We start from the raw sequence: 21,179 nt of genomic DNA, 5'->3' as shown, positions 1-21,179 counted from the left end.
CTTCTGGCTGGCAAAAGCACCACCATCCTTCCTGTCTTACAGATTCACAACCTCAGTGTCATCTTTGACTTCACTCTCGCCCTACATGTCCAATCAGTTTCCAATTCTAGTCTTGCTGTCTCCACAACACCTCTTGTCTATAACCCTTACATTCAACTCAAACTCAAACACCACCAACATTTGGGACTTCATTACCTTCTATCTGGACTATAAAGGCTCCCTACTCTAATCCATCCTCCACACAGACACTGAAGTGATTTTCCAAAAGCAAGTTCTGATAACATTATTCATACCTCTTCTGACAACTCAAGAGATTCCAGTAGCTATTTATCACTTCTACAATTAAAAAACAAACTCTTCTGCTTTGCATTTAAAAGTCCTTACAAGTTGGCCTCTTTCTAACCTTGAGTCATCTTATATCTAATTTCCTTCTATGCAACTTGAGATCCATCCATACTAGCCTGGCCTATTAGTGACTCATAGATGATTCTCCATGTCTGTGCTTCTGCACAAGCCATCATCACTTCCTGAAAGGCACCCATTCCCCCAACTTCTTGGAATCCCTGGTTTGCATCAAAACTGAGTTCAGATGCCATTTTCTACATGAAATCTTTCCTGATAACCTCAGCTGTCAATGTACTCCTTCCCAAAATGGCCTGATTCCTTTTGTTTGTGTGTGTGTGTGTGTATGAGTATACATATACATATACATGTATATATCTAAATATATATATGGCTAATAGGTGGTTCAAAGAGCACTGGACCTACAGTCAGTAAGATCTGAGTTCAAATCAGAACAAAAACACTTACTAGCTGGGTGACTGGTGTTGTCTCCCCTATTACTATGTAAGTACCTTTGAGTAGGGGTCAGCAACGTATGGCTCTTGAGCCATATCTGGCTCTTTTGAGGGCCAGGTATGGCTCTTTCTGTAGGAGCCATAAAGTCAACTGCGACACAGTAACTAAAAGTTTACGCATGACATTGTGTGCCATGTGATACATCACGTGATCCTTTCGGTACTGCAACTATCTTCTAAGATAGAAGGCTCCCTCATTGATATTGCCGCATGAGACGGATCCTGGTCTTTAGTTCAGCTTGGTAGGTGTGCTGTGTGTTCCTCCTTCTGCCCTCCTTTTACTCTTTCCACACCTGTTACTGACATCTTGGGGTTCTGTATAGTGATTGATCACTTTTGTCTACATTCTCTACCCCTCTGCCTCTGATTTACATGGCTTTATCTCAGTGCATTCATGGGGTCTACACTCCCTATTTGTGGGATTGTTATTGTTTTTAACTTTTCTACCTGCTCTTAAAGGGGAACTATAGTCAGATTACATCTTTACATATGCTTCATTAGTGAGAAGCATTTCTTCCCAGTAGTTGTTTCATTTGATACAGAATGACTGAGTAGGCAGCAATGATAAACACCTGTACCAGGAAATGTGTGTGATGTGTCCTGGCCAGTTTTCCATGAAAAGGTACCTTCTTCCCCCACTACTTACTACTTACCTGCACACAAGTCATGTTATTTTCTGTAATCTCCTGATCTACTTAATTTATGTGGCCAAATGGCTTAACCAGCAGGCCGGCAGCTTTTTCTTCTCCTGTTGCCTGACTTGAGAGAGGGAGAGGAAAAAGTATTCTTCCCTGAATTTTTCTCTCTTTATTTCAGCAATTTTCTTAGTGTAAAGGAAGTTTTATATGTATGTGTGCAGTTATATCAGTACTATAGTGCCCCATTAAGTCTTGTTTTTTGATTAATAATCAAAATAATTTTGATTAATAATCAGCAAAACCAGGGCAGCTGGGTAGCTCAGTGGAGTGAGAGTCAGGCCTAGAGACAGGAGGTCCTAGGTTCAAACCCGGCCTCAGCCACTTCCCAGCTGTGTGACCCTGGGCAAGTCACTTGACCCCCATTGCCCACCCTTACCAATCTTCCACCTATAAGACAATACACCGAAGTACAAGGGTTTAAAAAAATAATAATAATAATCAGCAAAACCATGCAGCATCAGAAGTCACATTAATGTACTTTATTATTCATCATTGGTTAGCACATAACGTTATTAAAATAGTTCAGACTTATTGTACTTTAAAAGTGTTGTTCTTACATAAAATGCACATATTTAATTGTATTCAGTGTTAAACATATTGTACAGCTCTCACGAAATTACATTTTAAAAAATGTGGTGTTTATGGCTCTCATAGCCAAAAAAGTTGCAGACCCTGGCCCTTGAGGGAGGAATTAAGTTCGCTTTTGTCTTAGTATCCTATCTTCACCCTTAGCACTGTGCCTAATAGTCAGTAAATGCTTAGTAAATGCTTATTGATGGATGTTTTGAAGAGTCAAGGATAACTATAAAATTCCAAATCTAGACAAATGGGAATGTGCCATTCAAAGAAATAGGGAAGTTAGGGAAAGAAGTGGGTTGGAGGAGTAGGGGTAAGATAATGAGTTCTTTTTCACACATGTTGAATTTGAGATACCTATTAGGTATTCAGAAAATATCTAGCAGGCAGTTGGGTGACAGAGGATTAAAGGTCAGGTGAGGGATAAGGCCTAGGTTTTGGAAGTCATCTTCAAAAAGATAATTGAATCCATGTGAGCTAAAGAGATGGCAATTTTAAAAATAGCTAGCATTCATTTAGCCCTTTAAGATTTGCAAAGCACTTTACATATTTTATCTCTTTTGATCCTGACAACAACTCTGTGGATTAGGTTTTACAGATGAGGAATCTGAGGCTAAGAGGGGTTAAATGACTTGCCTCAAGTCATACAACTTTTAAGAAATGCAGAACTATCACCATATGTAGAAATTTTTTTCCTATGTAAAAACTGTAGTCAAAACAAGTTGGCAGAATCTAGCAATTGTTTCAGCCAGCAAACAATCTTGACATTCAAAGAAATGTTGTGGCCAAGGGCAACACCACTTTAGAGAAAACAAACTCATTTTCAAATTATTACAGAGAAAAAAATATGCTTATTGGTTTTGTTTTTTAAACCAATTGATTCAGAATAAAATGCAGTTGTGAGGATTTTTGGCAAAATGACAGTGGCAACAACAGGGATAATTTTTTCAGTTATCTGCCGAGTGTGAACATAAATTATAATAAGGTAATGTGATAGATGTCTCATACAATGTTCAAACTAAAAGATTCTGAATCAATGGTAAGGCTATCCAAAAGCTGCTATAGAACAATGTCAGAGCTTTAGAATCTACAAAGTTTCTTCAGTAAAATTCATAGCAAACCTACACAGGAAAACCAAAATGGATAAAAAGACACACACTGTCCAAAGACATGCAGCTGGCCAGGCAGTCTGTTGAATTATATGTACTGATGGACTACTTTGTTCTAGTACTACAGATAAGACAGTGAAAATGGCCCAGAAATAAAAAGAAAGAAGTTGGGCTGAATTGCAACTGGGAAACTACAAAGAGCAGGGGTTGGCAACGTATGGCTCTCGAGCCATATCTGGCTCTTTTGAGGGCCAGATATGGCTCATTCTGCAGGAGCCATAAAGTCAATTTTTTTTCAAGCGCTGTTACAGGAGTGCACACTGTTACAGGAGCATGCACTGTGAGCACTGTACGGCTCTCACGAAACTGCATTTTAAAAAATGTGGCGTTTATGGCTCTCATGGCCAAAAAGGTTGCCGACCCCTGACATAGAGCTTTTAATGACTTCAGACAACTAGTTGCCACAAAAGTCTGTTAACAGGAAGTCACCATACTACCTGTCAAAATACTAAGCATCACCCAGAATCCTACAAATTCAAGCTTTGCTTACCCTGTGACATTATAGCTCCAGTCTGCTCATGCAACTCGCACATCACTGAGCTTATCCATTGACCTGCCATGACATTGGCTCCTTGACTAGATGCCATGAGTGGACTATTCAAACAACTAAGGTCAATCTTGAAATCTATTCAACCAACACTTTTACCAGTTATTCTAAATACCCTACAACAGAAAGGAAACCTAAGTAGCATCTTGCTCTGGATTTCTATACTATGGCCAGAAAGAAGACTTGAATCTCATATTCCTGAGGAGTTTTACAACTTTTTATTCCACTTGAGCATGGTGCCAAATTACCCTAGCTGTTAAAAAACAACTTTCTGACTTTCTACTTGTTTTAATGACTTATTCATTTCCCCAAATACATCAAGTAGCATTGGGGAACTGCAGAAAATAACTAAATGAAAAGGAGAATTGATCTGATTTTCCTATTAATGACTTTCTATATGCAGCAAAAAATTTGATAAGCCAACTGCCATGTCTAGGGAATAAAGGAAAGGACCACAAGTATAGAACTTATAACTGTTGATGATGTTTATTGAAGTCTACTTTTTGTCTTAGACTGGTTGGAAATGAGATATTATTCAGGTGCTTTGAAAGCAGAGGTCTCCAGCTTCAGAATGGCCAGTAAAGTAAAAAAGAATAAAACAGGGAAATATGGAAGCTACCCAGATGGTTCCCAGGGAATTAGCTATTATCCTCAAGACGTCCCAGGAAGACTACAACACCAGAGATGGCATTCTACCATTAGAGCTGTGAAAATGCCTATAGTATCAGACCAGCTTGGGGAAAGGAGGAAAGAAGGTACCAGAACCTGTGTTTAGTACCCCTGCTTTCCTTTTTATACATACATACATATATACATACATACATACACACACATCCTCTCTGATGTACATTAAGAATGTCTCAAATTTCTAGTTTCCAATGATCCCAAGGCAGAAATTCTCTGTATAAGCCAGCAAGAGTGGGGCGGTGAGGTTCATCTTCTGTATTTCTGCTTAGACTACAGCAAAGCTATCCATAGGACTAAGGTACTACAAAGAAAACAAAGTTCTAATCATCAAAGTCCTTGAAACAGTCAAATGGTTTACCATCAGATACATATATAGTTTTTTCAAGGAAAATAGCATTTTAAAAGATTCATTACTCTCTGCTTTGTTGCTTTACTCTAAAGACCAACGGACTTTTCCATGTAACTTGCATCTGAAACTGCACACATACCTGAAACTATACATACATGTATATATATGTTATATTTTTCTATTAGAAGGTGAGCTCCTTGAAAGTAAGGACTATCTTTCCTATTTGCATCCACAGTGCTTAGCATAGTACTTAAAAAAAAACCCTCTTACTTTCTATCTTAGAATCAATGGTGTATCAGTTTCAAGAAGAGAGATAAGGCCAAGGCAATGGGGGTTAAGTTACTTACCCAGGTCATAAAGCTAGGAAGTATCTGAGAACACATTTGAACCTAGGACCCTCCAGCTCTAGGTCTGGATCTCAATCCACTGAACCACCTAACTTTCTGCAGCATAATGCTTTTCTCATAATAAGTGCTTACTGAATGCTTATTCACTCATTCATTATAGCAAACTATTAATGCACTTACATTTACTCTTGTAGTTAGAAAAATCCAAAGTAGCAACTACATCCTTATGAACAGGGTAAAGAACTATAACAAGTGGAATTATGAGAGGCATTGAAGTTCTAATGATCTTGAACAACTAATTAGGTCATCTTTCTGGTTAGCCCTCTGGGCCAATAGGACAAGAGGGGAGGTAAAGGGAAGGAAAGAAAAGTGAGGATTTTAGAGGTGTTTGGGGACTTATTAATACACTTGCAGTTTAATTTAATTTGAAAGTCAAAGATACCTTTCCCAACATTTGGGACAGCAAACCACAGTCTACAGGCCAAATCCAGTCACCCTGGCCCCAGTCAACAAGCTAAGTACGGTTTTTCTACTTTTAAATAAAATTTTATTGCAGAATCTACAACTACCAAGCTCCTTGGCTTCTTTTAGGCCCTTACTGAAATCCTGTTACCTACAGGAAGCCTTCCCCAGCCACTCTAAAATTCCAGTGCCTCCCCCCTATTAATTTATTTATCCCTATTTCCTCCCCTCTTTTTCCTATTTATCTTATACAAAGCTTCCTTTGCATATACGTTTGCATTTCGTTTTTCCTATTAGATCGTGAGCTCCCTGGGAATAGGGATTGACTTTTGGCTTTTAGTATCTGCAGAGCTGAGCACAGTGCTTAGCACAAAGTAGGAACTTATAAATACTGACAGATTATTTGAGTTCAAACTTTAGTATTTTGATAGTTTATTGCTGTTACTGGTGTGGATACTATCTCCAGTGATGCAGACTCCTTCCCACCCACCTCCCCCACCTCCCCACTAACTTCTGCATAAGCACTACCCTAATTTTTGAACAAAAAAAACAAAACAGCCCAGAGAGAGAAAGCACACTTAGAGGTGGGCAAAAAGCGTGGGGGATTAAGGGAGGGAGCCCCGCCCACACAAAGAAGCCTCCCTAGCTAGGCCCGCTGGGAAATGTAGTTTTCTGATCCTACAGAGAGCCTCTGACTCCAGCCGAAACTATTAAAGGCGGAAAGTAGAGCCATAAGTAAAGAAGCGAGCTTCGGGAACCACGGTATGGTCGAAAGCTGAGAACAAGACCAGTGTCACTTACCTGAATCCCCCAAAACCAGAACCTTCACTCGATCCAGAGACGCCATCTTGCCGCCACTGGTTACCAACAAACCCTTCCTGGTCTAGAACCGGTTGATAGTGAACCCGCTAATGACAGCGCTTGTTTGAACTAAGTACCGCCCCGTTCTCGCCCTCCCCACTATTTCATAGGCTAACAACAATAGGATTCCTTTTACTGCGGCATCGATTGGATAGAAATATCCTTTCCAGCCGGCTTTCCTAGGGAAAGGGCCTGCCAGTCGGAGGCAAAGAGCGGGCGAGGCTGAAGCCGGAGGGGCGGGACTAGAACCTGGATGGGCGGGACTAGAACCTGGATGGGCGGGACTAGATCCGGAGGGGCGGGTCCAGAAGCGGAAGAAGGGCTGCGCGGTAGGCCCTCGGCGTCGCTGGCGTCGCGCTGGTGATGTATTTTGTTGTGGACGGCCCCTGGTTTGCCTGCTGAGCGTGGGGCTCCCGGCTTCTGCCGCCTGTTTCTGGTGAGTGGGGCTCTTCGAGTCCCTGTTTCTCTGCCACACCAAGCTTTCCTTTCCTTCCCTCACCCCTGGTGCCTCATACGGCTTGGGCCCTACCACGCCGCCAGATTTCTTCTCTGGGCCCCTTGTTCCCCCGGACCTCCATCCTTTCCCTGGGTTCACTCGCAGCGTGTCCCGGGGCTTAAGGGCCCAAGCTGGGAGGGAGCTTTAGGGCGCGTCTTAGCGAGTCAACAAGCATGTGTGTAGGGCCTACTAGGGAATAGACGTGGTCCAGCTCTCTCAGGTTACAAATGAGAAAACAGACTCGCAGAGGAGAAGGTTGCCTTGCCCAGGGGTCTCTTTGAATTCGGATTCAAACCTGGAGTTCTTGGGGGCTTTCAGTTCTAGCTGGGCCGCTGGGGCACTTGCTGGAGGAGACCCTATTACAGTGTGGAAAGAGAGGAGGCTAAAAGAGCTCACCCAGGGCTGGAGTCTTGGTTTAGGCATCAGTAATTAGAAAAAGTTGAACCAGGTAATATTTTAGTAGTTTCCACACAGAAAAGCGTGAAATTAGACTGTTATCTCAAGAGCCTTTGGTTATCTCAAGAGCCTTTGGCCTTTCTTTGCATCCCCAGAGCTTAGCACAGTACCTGGCCCATTGTAGGGCTTAATAAATAAATACTTATTCACTGATAGTTAGAAGGAACCAGACATCGATATTTTATTTATTAAGCCTTTGTAATGTGCCCTGGGGGGCGATACAAAAAATGATAAAGGACTGTACTTACCCTCAAAGAGCCCACCACCTAATGGGGACAACCTGCAAACAGCTATGTACAAGGCAAGATGCAGACTGGATAAATTGGAGGTGATCTCAGGGAAAGCACTAATATTAAGGAGGCCTTGGTGAGGCTTCTTGCACTAATCAGGAGTTGAGATAAGGAGGGGAGACGTTCAAGGCCAAGGGACACCCACTGAAAACACTGAATAGGGAGATTGAGGGTCCTGTGGGAGGAATAGCAAGGTGATCCCTGATAGCATAGAACCAGTAAGATATAAGAACCTAGTGTTCAGCTCTGTTTTGCCACCTACAATATTAGGTCTTGGTTACAAAGTTAAAATACTGCTTTCTGGAAAGTTCCTTAGTGAGAAAGAAGGGATTTACATGATGACAAATTTAGATTACAAATACTTAAAATAAAGCAGTTTTTAAAGTGCTTACTATGTGCCGGCCTTAGAGCAGGGGTTGGCAACCTTTTTGGCTGTGAGAGCCATAAACGCCACATTTTTTAAAATGTAATTTCGTGAGAGCCGTACAGTGCTCACAGTGCACTCCTGTAACAGCGCCTAAAAAAAATTGACTTTATGGCTCCTGCAGAAAGAGCCATACGTTTTCGACCCCTGCCTTAGAGGATATCAAGTCCTTTAAAGATGAAAAAACTGAGATACAAAGAAGTTAAATGACTTGCCCAGGAACACACAGCTGGATGGACTCTAGTCAGGCTAATGATCTACTAACTACTTCTTCATAGGAATGCACAGTTTCCTCCTGGATTGTCACAGAGACTAATGGAAATAAAGCAAACTTTTAATCACCCATTGGCATGCAATAACGTGCTTGAGAATCAGCTAACTTTTTAAAAAATCTATTTTATTCATATGTATATGTGATGCTAGTAGTGTCCTATAAAAATTTACAGAAGAGTCTTTCACTCGAGCTGGGCCTTGAAAAGTTGGCCTAGATTTAGAGATGAAGATAGATTCAAGATGAAGGGAATTTAAGAGCCAAAGCAGTAAATAATGTACATGGAAGATAGTGAGGAGTCTATAACTTCTTAATGTATTATAAAGTGATGTTGCAGTTGAGATAATGCCATGTGGCTCCTTTCCTTTGGACTCACTCTCTCAAATCCTTCTTACACCAGTGGATTGGGTTTCCCCAAAAGAAGTTGACTACTTCTTCCCTTAGGATTTCTCCAGATGGGTTAGGAGAGGATTTTCTAATCCCCTACAGATTTATTCCCTAATGTCATTCAAGGCTCAGCTCAAGATCTTCCACAATGTCTTACTTGATTGTTATATTTTATACTTATTATTTATGCCCCCTCATTTAGGTCTTAATTATCTCTTATTAACTTGTTCTATTTTGCTCCCCTACCTTTCTGCATTATGGGGGGATTGAGCATTCACTTTGATTATGTTAAAAGCATAAACCTGTTCAAGTTTTATGAACAGAAGACATGATATGTTCTCAATGTAGAAAGAAAAACTATATTCCTTGCTGCATGTGTAGATTATGCTCTCAGAATTTTTGTAGATGTAGAAAAGTAGGTCTGGGTTGATATCTGTTGATATTTTCCTTATTTTTTTTTATTTTTAAACCCTTGTACTTCGGTGTATTGTCTTATAGATGGAAGATTGTTAAGGGTGGGCAATGGGGGTCAAGTGACTTGCCCAGGGTCACACAGCTGGGAAGTGGCTGAGGCCGGGTTTGAACCTAGGACCTCCTGTCTCTAGGCCTGACTCTCACTCCACTGAGCTACCCAGCTGCCCCCCTGATTGTTTTTTTAGATAATAAATTCCAAGATTTTTTCCCCAAATCATTGGTATTCTCCCCTCTTTGCATACTTCAAGAGTCTATTCCTCAGTAACTTCAAAATTGTGTTTTCTCTAGCCATAAATTCTTTTGGGTATTCTTGGTCTTCTCATCTATTTTCTTCAATGCTATTTCTGTGTCTTCATGTAGCACTTGAGGAAGTGTGATGTTTAAAAGGCCAAATATATAGGACCCGCTCCCATTTATGGTGAAAAGCATCTGTTAATAAAGATTTTTAAGTGTCTTCCATGGTGTGTGTTGGGGGGGGTCTAATTTCATCCTTATATATTCTGTGGGTAATTTTGCTTAGTCTCTTACCAAGCTTTCTATATATAAACTTATATTTCCCATCAACTATTTCTCACTATTTTAAAGAGAAATATATATGTTTCCCAGTCCACTATGTAAGATATCCTAAAGTAGCATTACTATTGGTTGGTATTTTTTTATTATTTAATTTATTTGCAAAATATTTTTCCATGATTACAAGATTCATATTCTCTCCCTCCCTTCTACCATCTCCCTTCCCAGAGCTGACAAACAATTCCACTGGGTAATACATGTATTATCACTCAGTACCTATTTCCATAATATTCATTTTTGTTATAGAGTATTTTAAAACCTAAATCCCAAATCATATACCCATATATACAAGTAATAAATCATGTGATTTTTACTCCATTGATTGGTATTTCTTTCCATTTATCAAGGAAATAAAATATTTGATAAATGAGGCAGTTTCTAGGCTTTTTTGATTTCTCTAGCCATAGCAGTTTTACATCTGTTTGATTTCCATAGAAAATGGTAATAAAAATCTGGGTTGATGTTTCTTTTATCCATGTCTCACTTTTCAATGTTAACTGCTTATTTAAATAGGTCAGGTTGGAGTTGTGTTAATTGAATGCTATATCTTATTTTTATTCTTATAGTTTGGTATTGCTTTTGATCTGTAGGGTCTAACAAGTTAGTTGACTGTCTTAACAATAACAGCTTCTATATAGTGCTTTATGGTTTTAGTAACAATAATAATTATCTTCTATGTAGTGCCTTACAGTTTGCAAAGTGCCTTACATATGTTATCTTTGATCCTCAAACAACCCTGTGAAGTAATTACAGTTTTCCCCATTTTACAGATTACTTGTAGAACTTGAGGTTTAGGGAGAACAAGTGACTTAGCTATGGTCACAGAGCTTGTAAGTTATCTGAAATGGTATTTGAACTCAGGTCCAAAAGTCTAGTGCTGTATTCCTTATGCTGCCAGACAGCAGATTTATAAATGATCCAACAATTCATTTTTTATCTTAAAAATACACTCCAATTTAATTTTGGAGGGAAATAAAACCTCCTTCCCAATATCTTCTGTGTAATTTAAAAATCTTTGGTGTCTCTTATTTCTTTCTCCTGGAAGATATTTTCCAGTATGCTTCTCTGTTTTCTCCTACACCCAGATTTGCATTGAAGTCACCAGGTTTCATATTTATTCTTAGTTATTCTTATTTAATGCCTTTGGATACATGTTTAATTACCAGAGTCATTTTATATATGTATATCAGTAGATCAAGAATTAATTATCCTTAAATTAAACCAATTAAATTCTCCTTATGCCTATTAATTTTTTTCTTAATTCAGGATATATGAAAAGTGCTGGTTTTCTTCATAAAATGACTGACCCAGATGTCCTCACAGAGGTTCCAGCATCATTGAAAAGACTTGCTAAATATGTGGTACGGGGCTTTTATGGCATCGAACATGCTCTGGCCTTGGATATCCTGATCCGAAATCCCTGTGTGAAGGAGGAGGACATGTTGGAGCTGCTGAAGTTTGACCGGAAACAACTCCGATCAGTTTTGAACAACTTGAAGGGGGACAAGTTCATCAAATGCAGAATGCGAGTAGAGACTGCAGCAGATGGCAAAACTACTCGTCATAATTACTACTTTATAAATTATCGTCTTTTGGTTAATGTGGTAAAATATAAGCTAGACCATATGAGGAGGAGGATTGAAACTGATGAAAGAGATTCCACTAATCGGGCTTCTTTCAAATGCCCCACTTGCTTTAGTACTTTTACAGACTTAGAAGCCAATCAGCTCTTTGACCTCAGGACAGGTAAGAGTATTCCTACTTCATAAATTTTCTTTTCAAGTATTCATATTTTGCAATGGGAAAAATACCATTTTTTACAAAAATGTACTGTAATTTCTGGAACACAGAGCTATGAGTCTTTTAATTCCCTTGTTCTTCCTGCTCTTGCTTCCCCCACCCCAGTAAACATACATGTGCATTTAAATTGTTGTCTTTTACCATACCCCAGCTTGAGCCTTTTATACATATGCTTGAAAATATGTCAGTGTTTAATTGTGGATGTTGGTATAGTTAGCTCAAAAATTCTTCACTCATTTGTTGGTCTGGCCTTTTTTTAGTGACTGAAAGTTATAGAAGCTGGACCTTTCTTTTTCCTTTTTTTTTTAACCTTACTTTCTGTCTTAGAATGAATACAAGTATCATTTCCAAAGCAGAACAGTGGTAAGGGCAATTCAAGTTAAGTAACTTGCCCAGGGTCACATAGCTAGGAAGTGTTGGAGGTTAGATTTGAACCTAGTACTTCCTATCTCTGTCCACTGAGTCACCTACCTAACCTGACCTTCCTTTTTCTAGATCCATTTATATTCTGTTCTTTTTTAGGATACCATCCATCCTGCTGTAGTTTATCTGGGTGAGTCTATACCGACTCTTGCACTAACACTGGCAATTGAAGCCTCGTTTTAAGGGTTGACTAAATCTCTTAAATCAAGATATTTAAGGGGATGGGGTGGAAAGGGAAGGCTTTTAAATCTGACTACTTTACTAGAACCTCTGGAAACAAACTTTTGCTTAATGGTGTTAGAAGGGAAAAGACAACATGAATGTCTCAGTAGGTACAGATCATTCTCAGAAGGGAACTCCATGCTGTCCATCTGATCACAAGAGAAGGAGATACCCAGTGAGATAGGAAAGTATTTCTTACTTATCCTAAAATAACTAGGGAATCATAGTTATCTTTTTCATAAAGAGGATGGGGAAATAACGAAAATTCAGGTAAGAATGGCTTCTTCATAATTTTTGTATTATTAATAAGTATGACAGATGAAGCTTTTGGTCTTGTTTTCTTAATAAAGATATTACTCATAAATTTCTAAGTATCTGTTGACTAGAGTAGTATTAGCCAAAAAGACATATATGTTGGGAAACCAGAAAATTAAAAAAAATCCTTAAAACTACTTGAATTTCAGAAACATCATTTAATAATAGCATTTCTGCAAGCTTTTACTATAGTCTCTTTGGGCCTTACTTCATTTATATTTATTCTTTCATCAATGTAGAACATTCCTGGTGCAGAAATTCCTTTCATTTGTCTGGGATTTACAAACTTGGAAAATTGCCTGAGAAATTAAGTGACTTACCCATTACCACATAGCTAGTAGTACATCAGGGGCAGGACTTGAACCAAAGTCTTTCTAACTCCAAGGCTGCTCTCACCTCTCCCCATCTACTGTGCTGCCTCTTACTGAATCCTTGAGAAAGTTAAGTTTGAACAAATAAAAGGAAATAGAAAGGACTGGTGGATTTGATTTAAATTATAATCAGGTGTGATTTAAAAACTTATTAGTAATTTTTAATCATTTTCCCTTGTTCAAACATGACTATGTTTAAGAATATGGATGTGGGTTTCATTTTTATAAATTAAGCAATTTTAAAATGTTGATGGGAGGGTTTCCCCCTTCAAATTAATTTTGCTTCCTTGCTTGAAGACAGTCATTATTTGAAATATGTGCTTATTAAATCATTGAGATGTGAGCAGCGCCCACATTAACAGATAAGTCGAGGATATTTGGGATCTAAACTTTTCTTTTAATGGATGATTTATTTATTTTTAAAACCCTTCTTTAAGTATCTGTTCTAAGGCAGATGAATGGTAAGGGCTAGGCAAATGGAGAATCATATTATTTAATTTCCAATTAGTTTTTGATTTGCCTTTCCATGTTCCCTTACTAATTATTAATTTTATTGCATTATGATCTGAGGTTACATTTATTATTTCTGCTCTTTTGCATTTGTTTGTAATGTTTCTATGCCTTATTATATGGTCACTCTTTGTGAATGTACCACGTGCAGCTAAAAAGGTGTATTCCTTTTTGTCCCTATTTATTTTTCTCCACATATCTAGTAAATTTAATTTTTCTGGGATTTCATTCACCTCTCATCTCTCTCTTATTTATTTTTTGGTTTGATTTATCTAGATCTGAAAGAGGGATATTTAGATCTCCCACTAGTATGGTTTTACTATCTATTTCCTTCTTGAGCTCTGCCAGTTTCTCCTTTAGGAATTTGGATGCTCTGCCATTTGGTGCATACATATTGAGCACTATTATTTCCTCATTGTCTATACTGCCTTGTATCAGGATGTAATTACCTTCCCTGTCTTTTTAAATCATATCTGTTTTTATTTTGGCTTTGTCAGAAATCATGATTGCCACTCCTGCCGCCTTTTTCTCATTTGAAGCCCAAAAGATTTTGCTCAAGCCCCTTTACCTTAAACCTGTGTATGTCCACCCACCTCATAAGTGTTTCAGTTTCTAATCCACTCTGCTATTTGCTTCCATTTTATGGGTGAGTTCATCCCATTCACATTCAGAGTTATAATTATCATTTGGGTATTCCCCAACATTTTGGTATCCTCTCCTAGTTCTACCCCTTCTTCTTTCACTATTTCCTTTTTAAACCAGTGGTTTGTTTTAGACCAGTCCCCTTTGTCCCCTCCCTTGATTTACTTCCCTTTCTACCCCCTCCCTTATTATTCTCCTCTTTTTATTTTTTTAAGGCCTAATGAATTCCCACCTTCATCCCCCTTCCCTTTTTTGACCTCCCCACTCCTCTGCTCCCCTTGGTTAATCCCTTCTGACTTTCTTAGTAGGGTTAGATATAATTCTATATCCCAATGGATATACCTACTCTTCCCTTTCAGGGTTAATTACACTGAGAGTAAGGTTTAAATATTACCTCTTAATGCTCTCTTCCTCTCCTTCTTATAATAGTATTCATCCCCTCCCCTTCCCATGCCCTCTTTGTGTGGTATAGAATATCCTATTCACCCTCCCTCTCCCCTCCCCCCCATCTTAGACCATTTAGTGCTCCAACCTCTCCCTTTGAATAATTCTTCTAATTACTATAATAGTGAATACAGTTTTTGAAGATTACACCTAACATTTCTCCATATAGGAATACAAATAATTTGATCTTATTAAAGCCCTTAAAGAGGCAAATTTAAACATAAGAGTTTTCTTTTTTTTTTTCCCCCTCTGTGTCTTATTTACCTTTTCATGTTTCTCTTGGTTTTTGTGTTTGGATATCAAACTTTCCATTTAGTCCTGGACTTTTCTGTGCAAATACTTGGAAATCTATCTTGTTGAATGCCCATACTTTCCCCTGGAAGTATATAGTCAGTTTTGATGGGTAGGAGATCCTTGGTTGTAGACCTAGTTCTCTTGTCTTTCTGAATATCCATATTCCAAGCCTTGCGCTTAGTGTGGAGGCATCCTGTGTGATCCTGATTGGTGCTCCATGATATCTGAATTGTCTCTTTCTGGCTTCTTGTAAAATTTTTTCTTTTACTTGGAAGCTCTTGAATTTGGCTATTATATTCCTGGGGGGTTGTCTTTTGAAGGTTTCATGTAGAGGGTGATCTATAGATCCTTTCAGTGTCTATATTGCCCTCTTGTAGAACTTGAGGGCAGTTTTGCTGAATACTTTCTTTTAGTATGGAGTCCAACTTTCTATTAATTTCTGCTTTTTCAGGAAGACCAATGATTCTCAAATTGTATCTTCTAGACCTTGTTCTTGATCTGTCAGTTTCTCAGTGAGATATTTCATGTTTCCTTCTATTTTATCAGTCTTTCGACTTTGCTTTCTTTGTTCTTGCTGTCTTGAGAGATCATTGGCTTCTACTTGCCCAAATCTGGTCTTTAGAGAGACTGGTTTTCTGCTATAATCTTTTGATTTTCCTTTTTGATTTGGTCTATCCTGTTTTCCAGCTGTTTGATTTTGGTCTCCAATTGGGAGTTTCTATCTTTTAATCTGTTAATTTTCTTTTGAGCTATTTCCCACTTCTCTCACCAAATCTCTTCCATATTTCTCATGATCTCAGATTTGAACTATTCAGGAGCTTGTGACCAATTTTCATTTGGGGGGGGGAAGGTTTGGATATGATTACTTGTTTGTTTTCTGCTGTTTGCTCTGTTGTCTGGTTTTTTTTTTTTGGGGTGTAAAAGTTGTCAAATGTTAACGGTTTCTTCTTGATCTTTCTCTTCTGAGGTTCTTGTGACTGGCTTGCCAGTGTTAGCCTAGCGCCCTCTCAGCTTTATCCTCACTCCCAGGGTCTGTCTGCGCTCTTTAGGCTCGAGGTCTCAGGTCTAGTTGTCCTCAGGGTCAAGCCTCTTGATGGTTCCCTTGCTTGTTCCTCTGTCTGAAGCTCCTTTAATAGTCTTAGGGCGCTACTTCCACAGTCATGCACCCCTCTGCACTGGGTCCCCACCCAAGGTCTGCTCCTGGGCTTAGGGTCCACATCCCTCAAGGTCTGTGTTCAAAGTCTGGTTCTTTAGCCTCTTGGGGTCTTAAGTCTTGCTGCTCACAGGAGCAGGCCCTGTTGGGCTGCCAAGAACTTAATGAATGCCCCAAACTTGCTCTAACTCTTTTGCGCTGGCTTTGTGGGGGGTGGGGGTAGGGGGTTGCTTAGTTCGCATTTTAGTGAGAGCTGTTTCATCCCTTTATAGCAATGAAATGCCCCGATCCCACGTACCTTCAGTGCTGCTCTCTGTTGTGGGGTCCCTTCATTCGTCTGGATTTGTTTTTATGTCCTCTTGAGGAGGAGTCCTGTATTTGTGGTTTAGGAGAGGTTAAGCAGCTGCTTTTTACTCTGCCGCCATCTTAACCCAGAAACTGGACTATACTTATTACTTTCTGTTTGTATTCAAAGAATATTTATTCTATATATATTTTGATATGGGCCACTATATATTGAAGTTTGTAGCATAGGCTCTTGTCAATTTCATTTTTTCCTTTTATCCCTCGTTTCATTTTTCTGTTTATGAAGTTCTTGTAGAAAATCCATTTTTTCATTTCAGTCTCTGCTTGGAATTGTTATAAATTAGCTCCCCTTCTTTGAATAGTTTCTAGATACACACTAATTTTTGGTTACTTGTTTTTGGGTTTACTTCTCTCCAGCTTTAGTTCTGAATTGAAGTTTGATGCTAGAATCAGGTATTGCTCTTTGCTATGCTTTTGTGTGGGGTAGTTGGTCCTGCTTGATCTCATTTGTGGTTACCTATTTTCCTTTGCAGATCACTGCTTTCCAGAATCCCCCTAGATCTTTGAGGTTAAAAACAATCTTTAGTGCCTTTTATGGCATCTCAGCATAAAAAATCAGTATCCTTGGGCATTGGAGCTTTCCTAGTCTGGGTATTGCCATATGACATTATTGCTTTACCATGCCTACCCTCCTCCACTCCCATCCCCCCACTTTTAAAGTGCCTTCTGGGGGTATTTCTCAAGAAAGCCTTACTGTCCTATTGCCTCTATGGCCCATTTCTGATTATACCAGTGAGCTAGCAGGCACAGACTTTAGTGGCATCCCCCTTTATTACTGGCTTCTGGCTCACTTTCTATGTGGTTCTGAGGTGAAAGAAATCACTTTTGTAGTTTCTTATTGGATTTCTTGTTATTTTTTTGTCCTGTGCCAATTTTAGATTTTTGCTGGAGTAGGTATACTGGAGCTGAAAGGTACCTCTATATTGGGTAGGCATCTTGGGTAGAAGTTTCTCATAGTTCACTTTTTAACAATTTTTCTAAAAGATTGGTACTCAATGGATTAAATAAAAATTATATCTTTTTATTCTTCTAGTTTTTGTTGATTTTTCTCTTCTAACAAAAATAGACATGATATATGGGTATCATTCCATGAGAATGTTTTCTTGAAAGTATGCATGATAGACAGTCCAGGACTATGAGGCTTTTAGGTGATATGTAATTTCAACTCTTTAATTTTTTGATCCTGAGCCATATCTTCAAACATATTTTTAGCCATCTTTCCTAGGGTCCACCTTCACAACAGAATCACCATTATTGAAGGGTGTATTTGTCTGATTTAGAGGGTCTTACCAAGTTTTTCATAGAATTAGCATCTTGTACTCTGCAAAAAAGGCTTATAAGCCACACATCTTAATTATCTTGTCCTCATTATAAGCACATGAGATAATCAGGTGCCCAATTAATGATTATTGTTACTATTGATCACGTGATAAAAATGAGCCTTACTAACTCCTTTATATGTCTCTGAGGAGAATGTGAAAAGCCATCCTTTAATTCCACTGTTACGCTAATATTATGCCTTCTTGTTAATCATTGAAAAAAATAATTTACATAAGAGTACCAACAGTGCCACTTATCTTCAGCCATAGTTGCCATACTCTTTACTTATAATCTGGAAAGGAAAAGGAAGCCATATGGACCTGGGGATGGTTTTGAATTTTGTTGGGGTGGTTATCTCAGGGATTGCCATTGACAAAGTTGTTATCTGGGCTCCAGATGATAAGTGTCCCCATACTTAGCTAGATTGATCTTCAGGAAGTAGATATAGTCTATTGCCAAGCCTGGCAATCTTTTCCAGAGTGATTAAACTTGACACTTTGTGTTCTGATGGCATAGTGCTCAAGTCATCTCTACTTTATGACGAAGCATTAGTGTAGGACCTTTGTGGAGGATGGGGAGGGATTATAATCAATACTGCCTCATAAAACAGTGAGAGATATTGAAAGGAAAATCAGGCTTATAGAAAACTTGATTCACTTTCATGACCAGCTACTTTCACCCCAAGAGTATTTAAGAATGAGGCTAGAAGACAACAAACATTTTGAAAGGGAAACAAATCAAGATTTCTTATAATAAAATTTTCTTTTTCTCCATCACTAATAGAGGATGTGTCTCATATCAGTAATCTTCAGATGATACCATATATCTGTGAATCATAAGGAACCAAAATCCCTTAAGGAATCCAAATTGCAGGTCCTTCAAAGGGCAAAAAATGCATGTTTGCGTTTAAATAGGCTATATCACTCAACAAGTTGTTTGCAAAAGGGATTGTAGACTGTGTGGCCCTGGGCAAGTCACTTGACCCCCATTGCCTACCCTTACCACTCTTCTGCCTTGGAGCCAATATACAGTATTGACTCCAAGACAGAAGGTAAGGGTTTCAAAAACAAAATAAATAAATAAATACATAAATAAATAAATAAATGAATGAATGAATGAATGAATGAATGAATGAATGAATGAATAAATAAATAAATAGAAAGGATTGTAGAAGGTTCCCACAGAAACCTATATGACAACAAAAGGGGTAGACTGGTATTGTAACAAAAAAAGCAGCCCAGTTTGTTCCTATGATACATTGAAATCAATTAAAACTATAGATATATGAAGAGAGTAAAGTAGCAAAGCACTAACACTCAAGTCATAGTTCAAGGATGTAATTTTAAGCCTTGTGCATTTTTAACATTGATTTTTTTTTTAATCATGTCCTAAGGCCAAAAATTTTTTTTGTGGTACTACACCTAATATTTTAATGTTAGACATAGTAAATGTACATACACATTTTTTTTTCCAGACTTATATAGCTATAGAATTTTTTTAAGCTATTTCTGTGCATTAGGTTAAAATTAAACTCTTCTCTTAGAGGTTACTGGTGACCTAATTACTAAATTCAATTGCCTTTTCTGTGTTTTTATTCTTTCTTCAGCATTTCTCTGAGGGTCTGTTCCTTTTGGATAATCTCTTCTTCCTGTTTCCATTTCAGAGCTCTTTCCTAGTTTGCATGACAACTGATTAGCCTTCTTTGCTGGTTTTTTCCTCCAAAACATTGTGCTCACTTTTCTATGTACTCTCCTCTTTAGTTTATCTCATCCTTTTCTGTGGCTTCAGCATTTACCTCTGTGCAGATGACTCCAGCCCTTTACCAAGCTCTACTCTCATATCAGAACTTCAGACTGTAAACATATTCAAAATTGAACTTTGTTCCCAACATCCCAAAATTTAACCAACTTCCCTATTTCTTTTGATGGCATCACCATCTTTTCATTTACTAAGTCTTGGAGTCATTTTTTAAAAACCCTTACCTTATATATCTTAATATCTGTTCTAGACAGTAGAGCAGTAAGGGCTAGGCAGTCAGGATTAAGTAACTTCTCTAGGGTCACACTGTTAGGAAGTATCTGAGTGCAGATTTGACCCCATGACCTCCTGACTCCAGGCTTGGTGCTTTATCCATTGTGCTACCTAGTTCCCCTCTTGGAGTAATTTTTAATGGATTATCATTTATTTAGAGTGTTGAATAGAGGATTCAGGCCCTCATCAGGTTGTGAATATTTGAGGCTTCTTCCATCTCTGGAATTCTCCAAGATTTCGAAAGAGGGAATTATAGGGAAAGATGATCAACGAACTGTGAATCTCATCTACGTTTATAGGGAGAGGAAGAGTAAGGGGAATGGGGTAGTGACACAATTCAAGACAGTTTAAAGAAGGGTTTAATGTTGGAATAGACCTTTACCTCTAATCTGGTTAAACCACTTCATTTTTTAGATCAGGAACTAAGAAAGCAGATAAATGATTTAGAGATCCAGATTTTAACTCAAATTTATGAAATGGTTAACAATGGAATGCTATTAAAAGTTTCTTAGATTTGTAATTATAAAGTCATTATTTTAGTAGTTTGAGTCAGGATTAAGAATTGGGGAAAAGAGAGGACTGAAACTCCCCCAAAATTGTCTTGTATAATAAAGCATAAAAATTCATTATTTATGAAATATGTTGACTATAAACTAGACTGGTAATATCAGAGATAAATTAAGTTTTGCACTCCTGTGATGAAAACTTTGGGAGGAACTTTTTCTCAGTGCCAAACTGAATAGCGATCAAAAAAAGAAGAAACCTCAGTGGGTTAATTTTCTAGCAAACAATCACAAATTTGACCCACAAGTAAGTAACAAGCTCAAAAACTTGGAATGGGGTGAGCCAGGATCCTTTCCCCCTCCCCCTAACAGAACAAGGCCACAACACTGTTGCACTTACCCTCAACAGCAGGAAAAGATCATATAAGGCCATTATGGTTCCTCCGGAAGCCCCTAACACAGAGCTCAGACCTGGAAAATTAATAAAGAAGAAAAAAAAAAGCTATGATGCCAAGGATACACCAGATACCAATCCAGAAGGGAATAACTCCAAAACACCTACAAGCAGTACCTCAAAGAAAAAAAAACATATCTTGTCCAGAAGAGTAATTATGATATGATATGAGAAGCCTGAAAGAAAGAATTGGGGGGAAAAATGAGTTTATGGAGGAGAAACTTGGAAAGGAAATTAACAGCTTAACAGAAGAGGTACAAAACAATACCCAAATAAGACTCCCTGAAAATACCAAACAGAAATTTGTGACTTAATGAGACAACATGAAATATTAAAACAAAATCAAATGATCAAAAAGAAAATCAGAAGAAGATGTTAAATATCTCATATTAAAACAACTGACCTGG

The 21,179-nt window shown here is 38.3% G+C and overlaps 2 protein-coding genes across 2 annotated transcripts in view; one reads left to right on the top strand and one right to left on the bottom strand.

Annotated features, from left to right (window-relative positions):
- The window catches only part of RABL3 (RAB, member of RAS oncogene family like 3), a 72,284-nt gene extending 65,526 nt beyond the window's left edge, over positions 1-6,758 (bottom strand). The window contains exon 1 of the mRNA XM_044670070.1: positions 6,494-6,758. Within this exon, the coding sequence (XP_044526005.1) occupies positions 6,494-6,539 (46 nt within the window). The 5' untranslated portion in view covers positions 6,540-6,758. The remainder of the gene's footprint in view (positions 1-6,493) is intronic.
- Positions 6,759-6,939: 181 nt separating this feature from the next.
- The window catches only part of GTF2E1 (general transcription factor IIE subunit 1), a 28,511-nt gene continuing 14,271 nt past the window's right edge, over positions 6,940-21,179 (top strand). The window contains exons 1-2 of the mRNA XM_044666750.1: positions 6,940-6,989; positions 11,191-11,670. Of these exons, the coding sequence (XP_044522685.1) occupies positions 11,196-11,670 (475 nt within the window). The 5' untranslated portion in view covers positions 6,940-6,989; positions 11,191-11,195. The remainder of the gene's footprint in view (positions 6,990-11,190; positions 11,671-21,179) is intronic.

This window comes from Gracilinanus agilis, chromosome 3 (assembly GCF_016433145.1).
Source record: "Gracilinanus agilis isolate LMUSP501 chromosome 3, AgileGrace, whole genome shotgun sequence".
In the NCBI taxonomy this organism is placed as follows: Eukaryota; Metazoa; Chordata; class Mammalia; order Didelphimorphia; family Didelphidae; genus Gracilinanus; species Gracilinanus agilis.
Note: the sequence above shows the minus strand (reverse complement) of the source record. Positions and strands in the feature narration are given on the sequence as shown.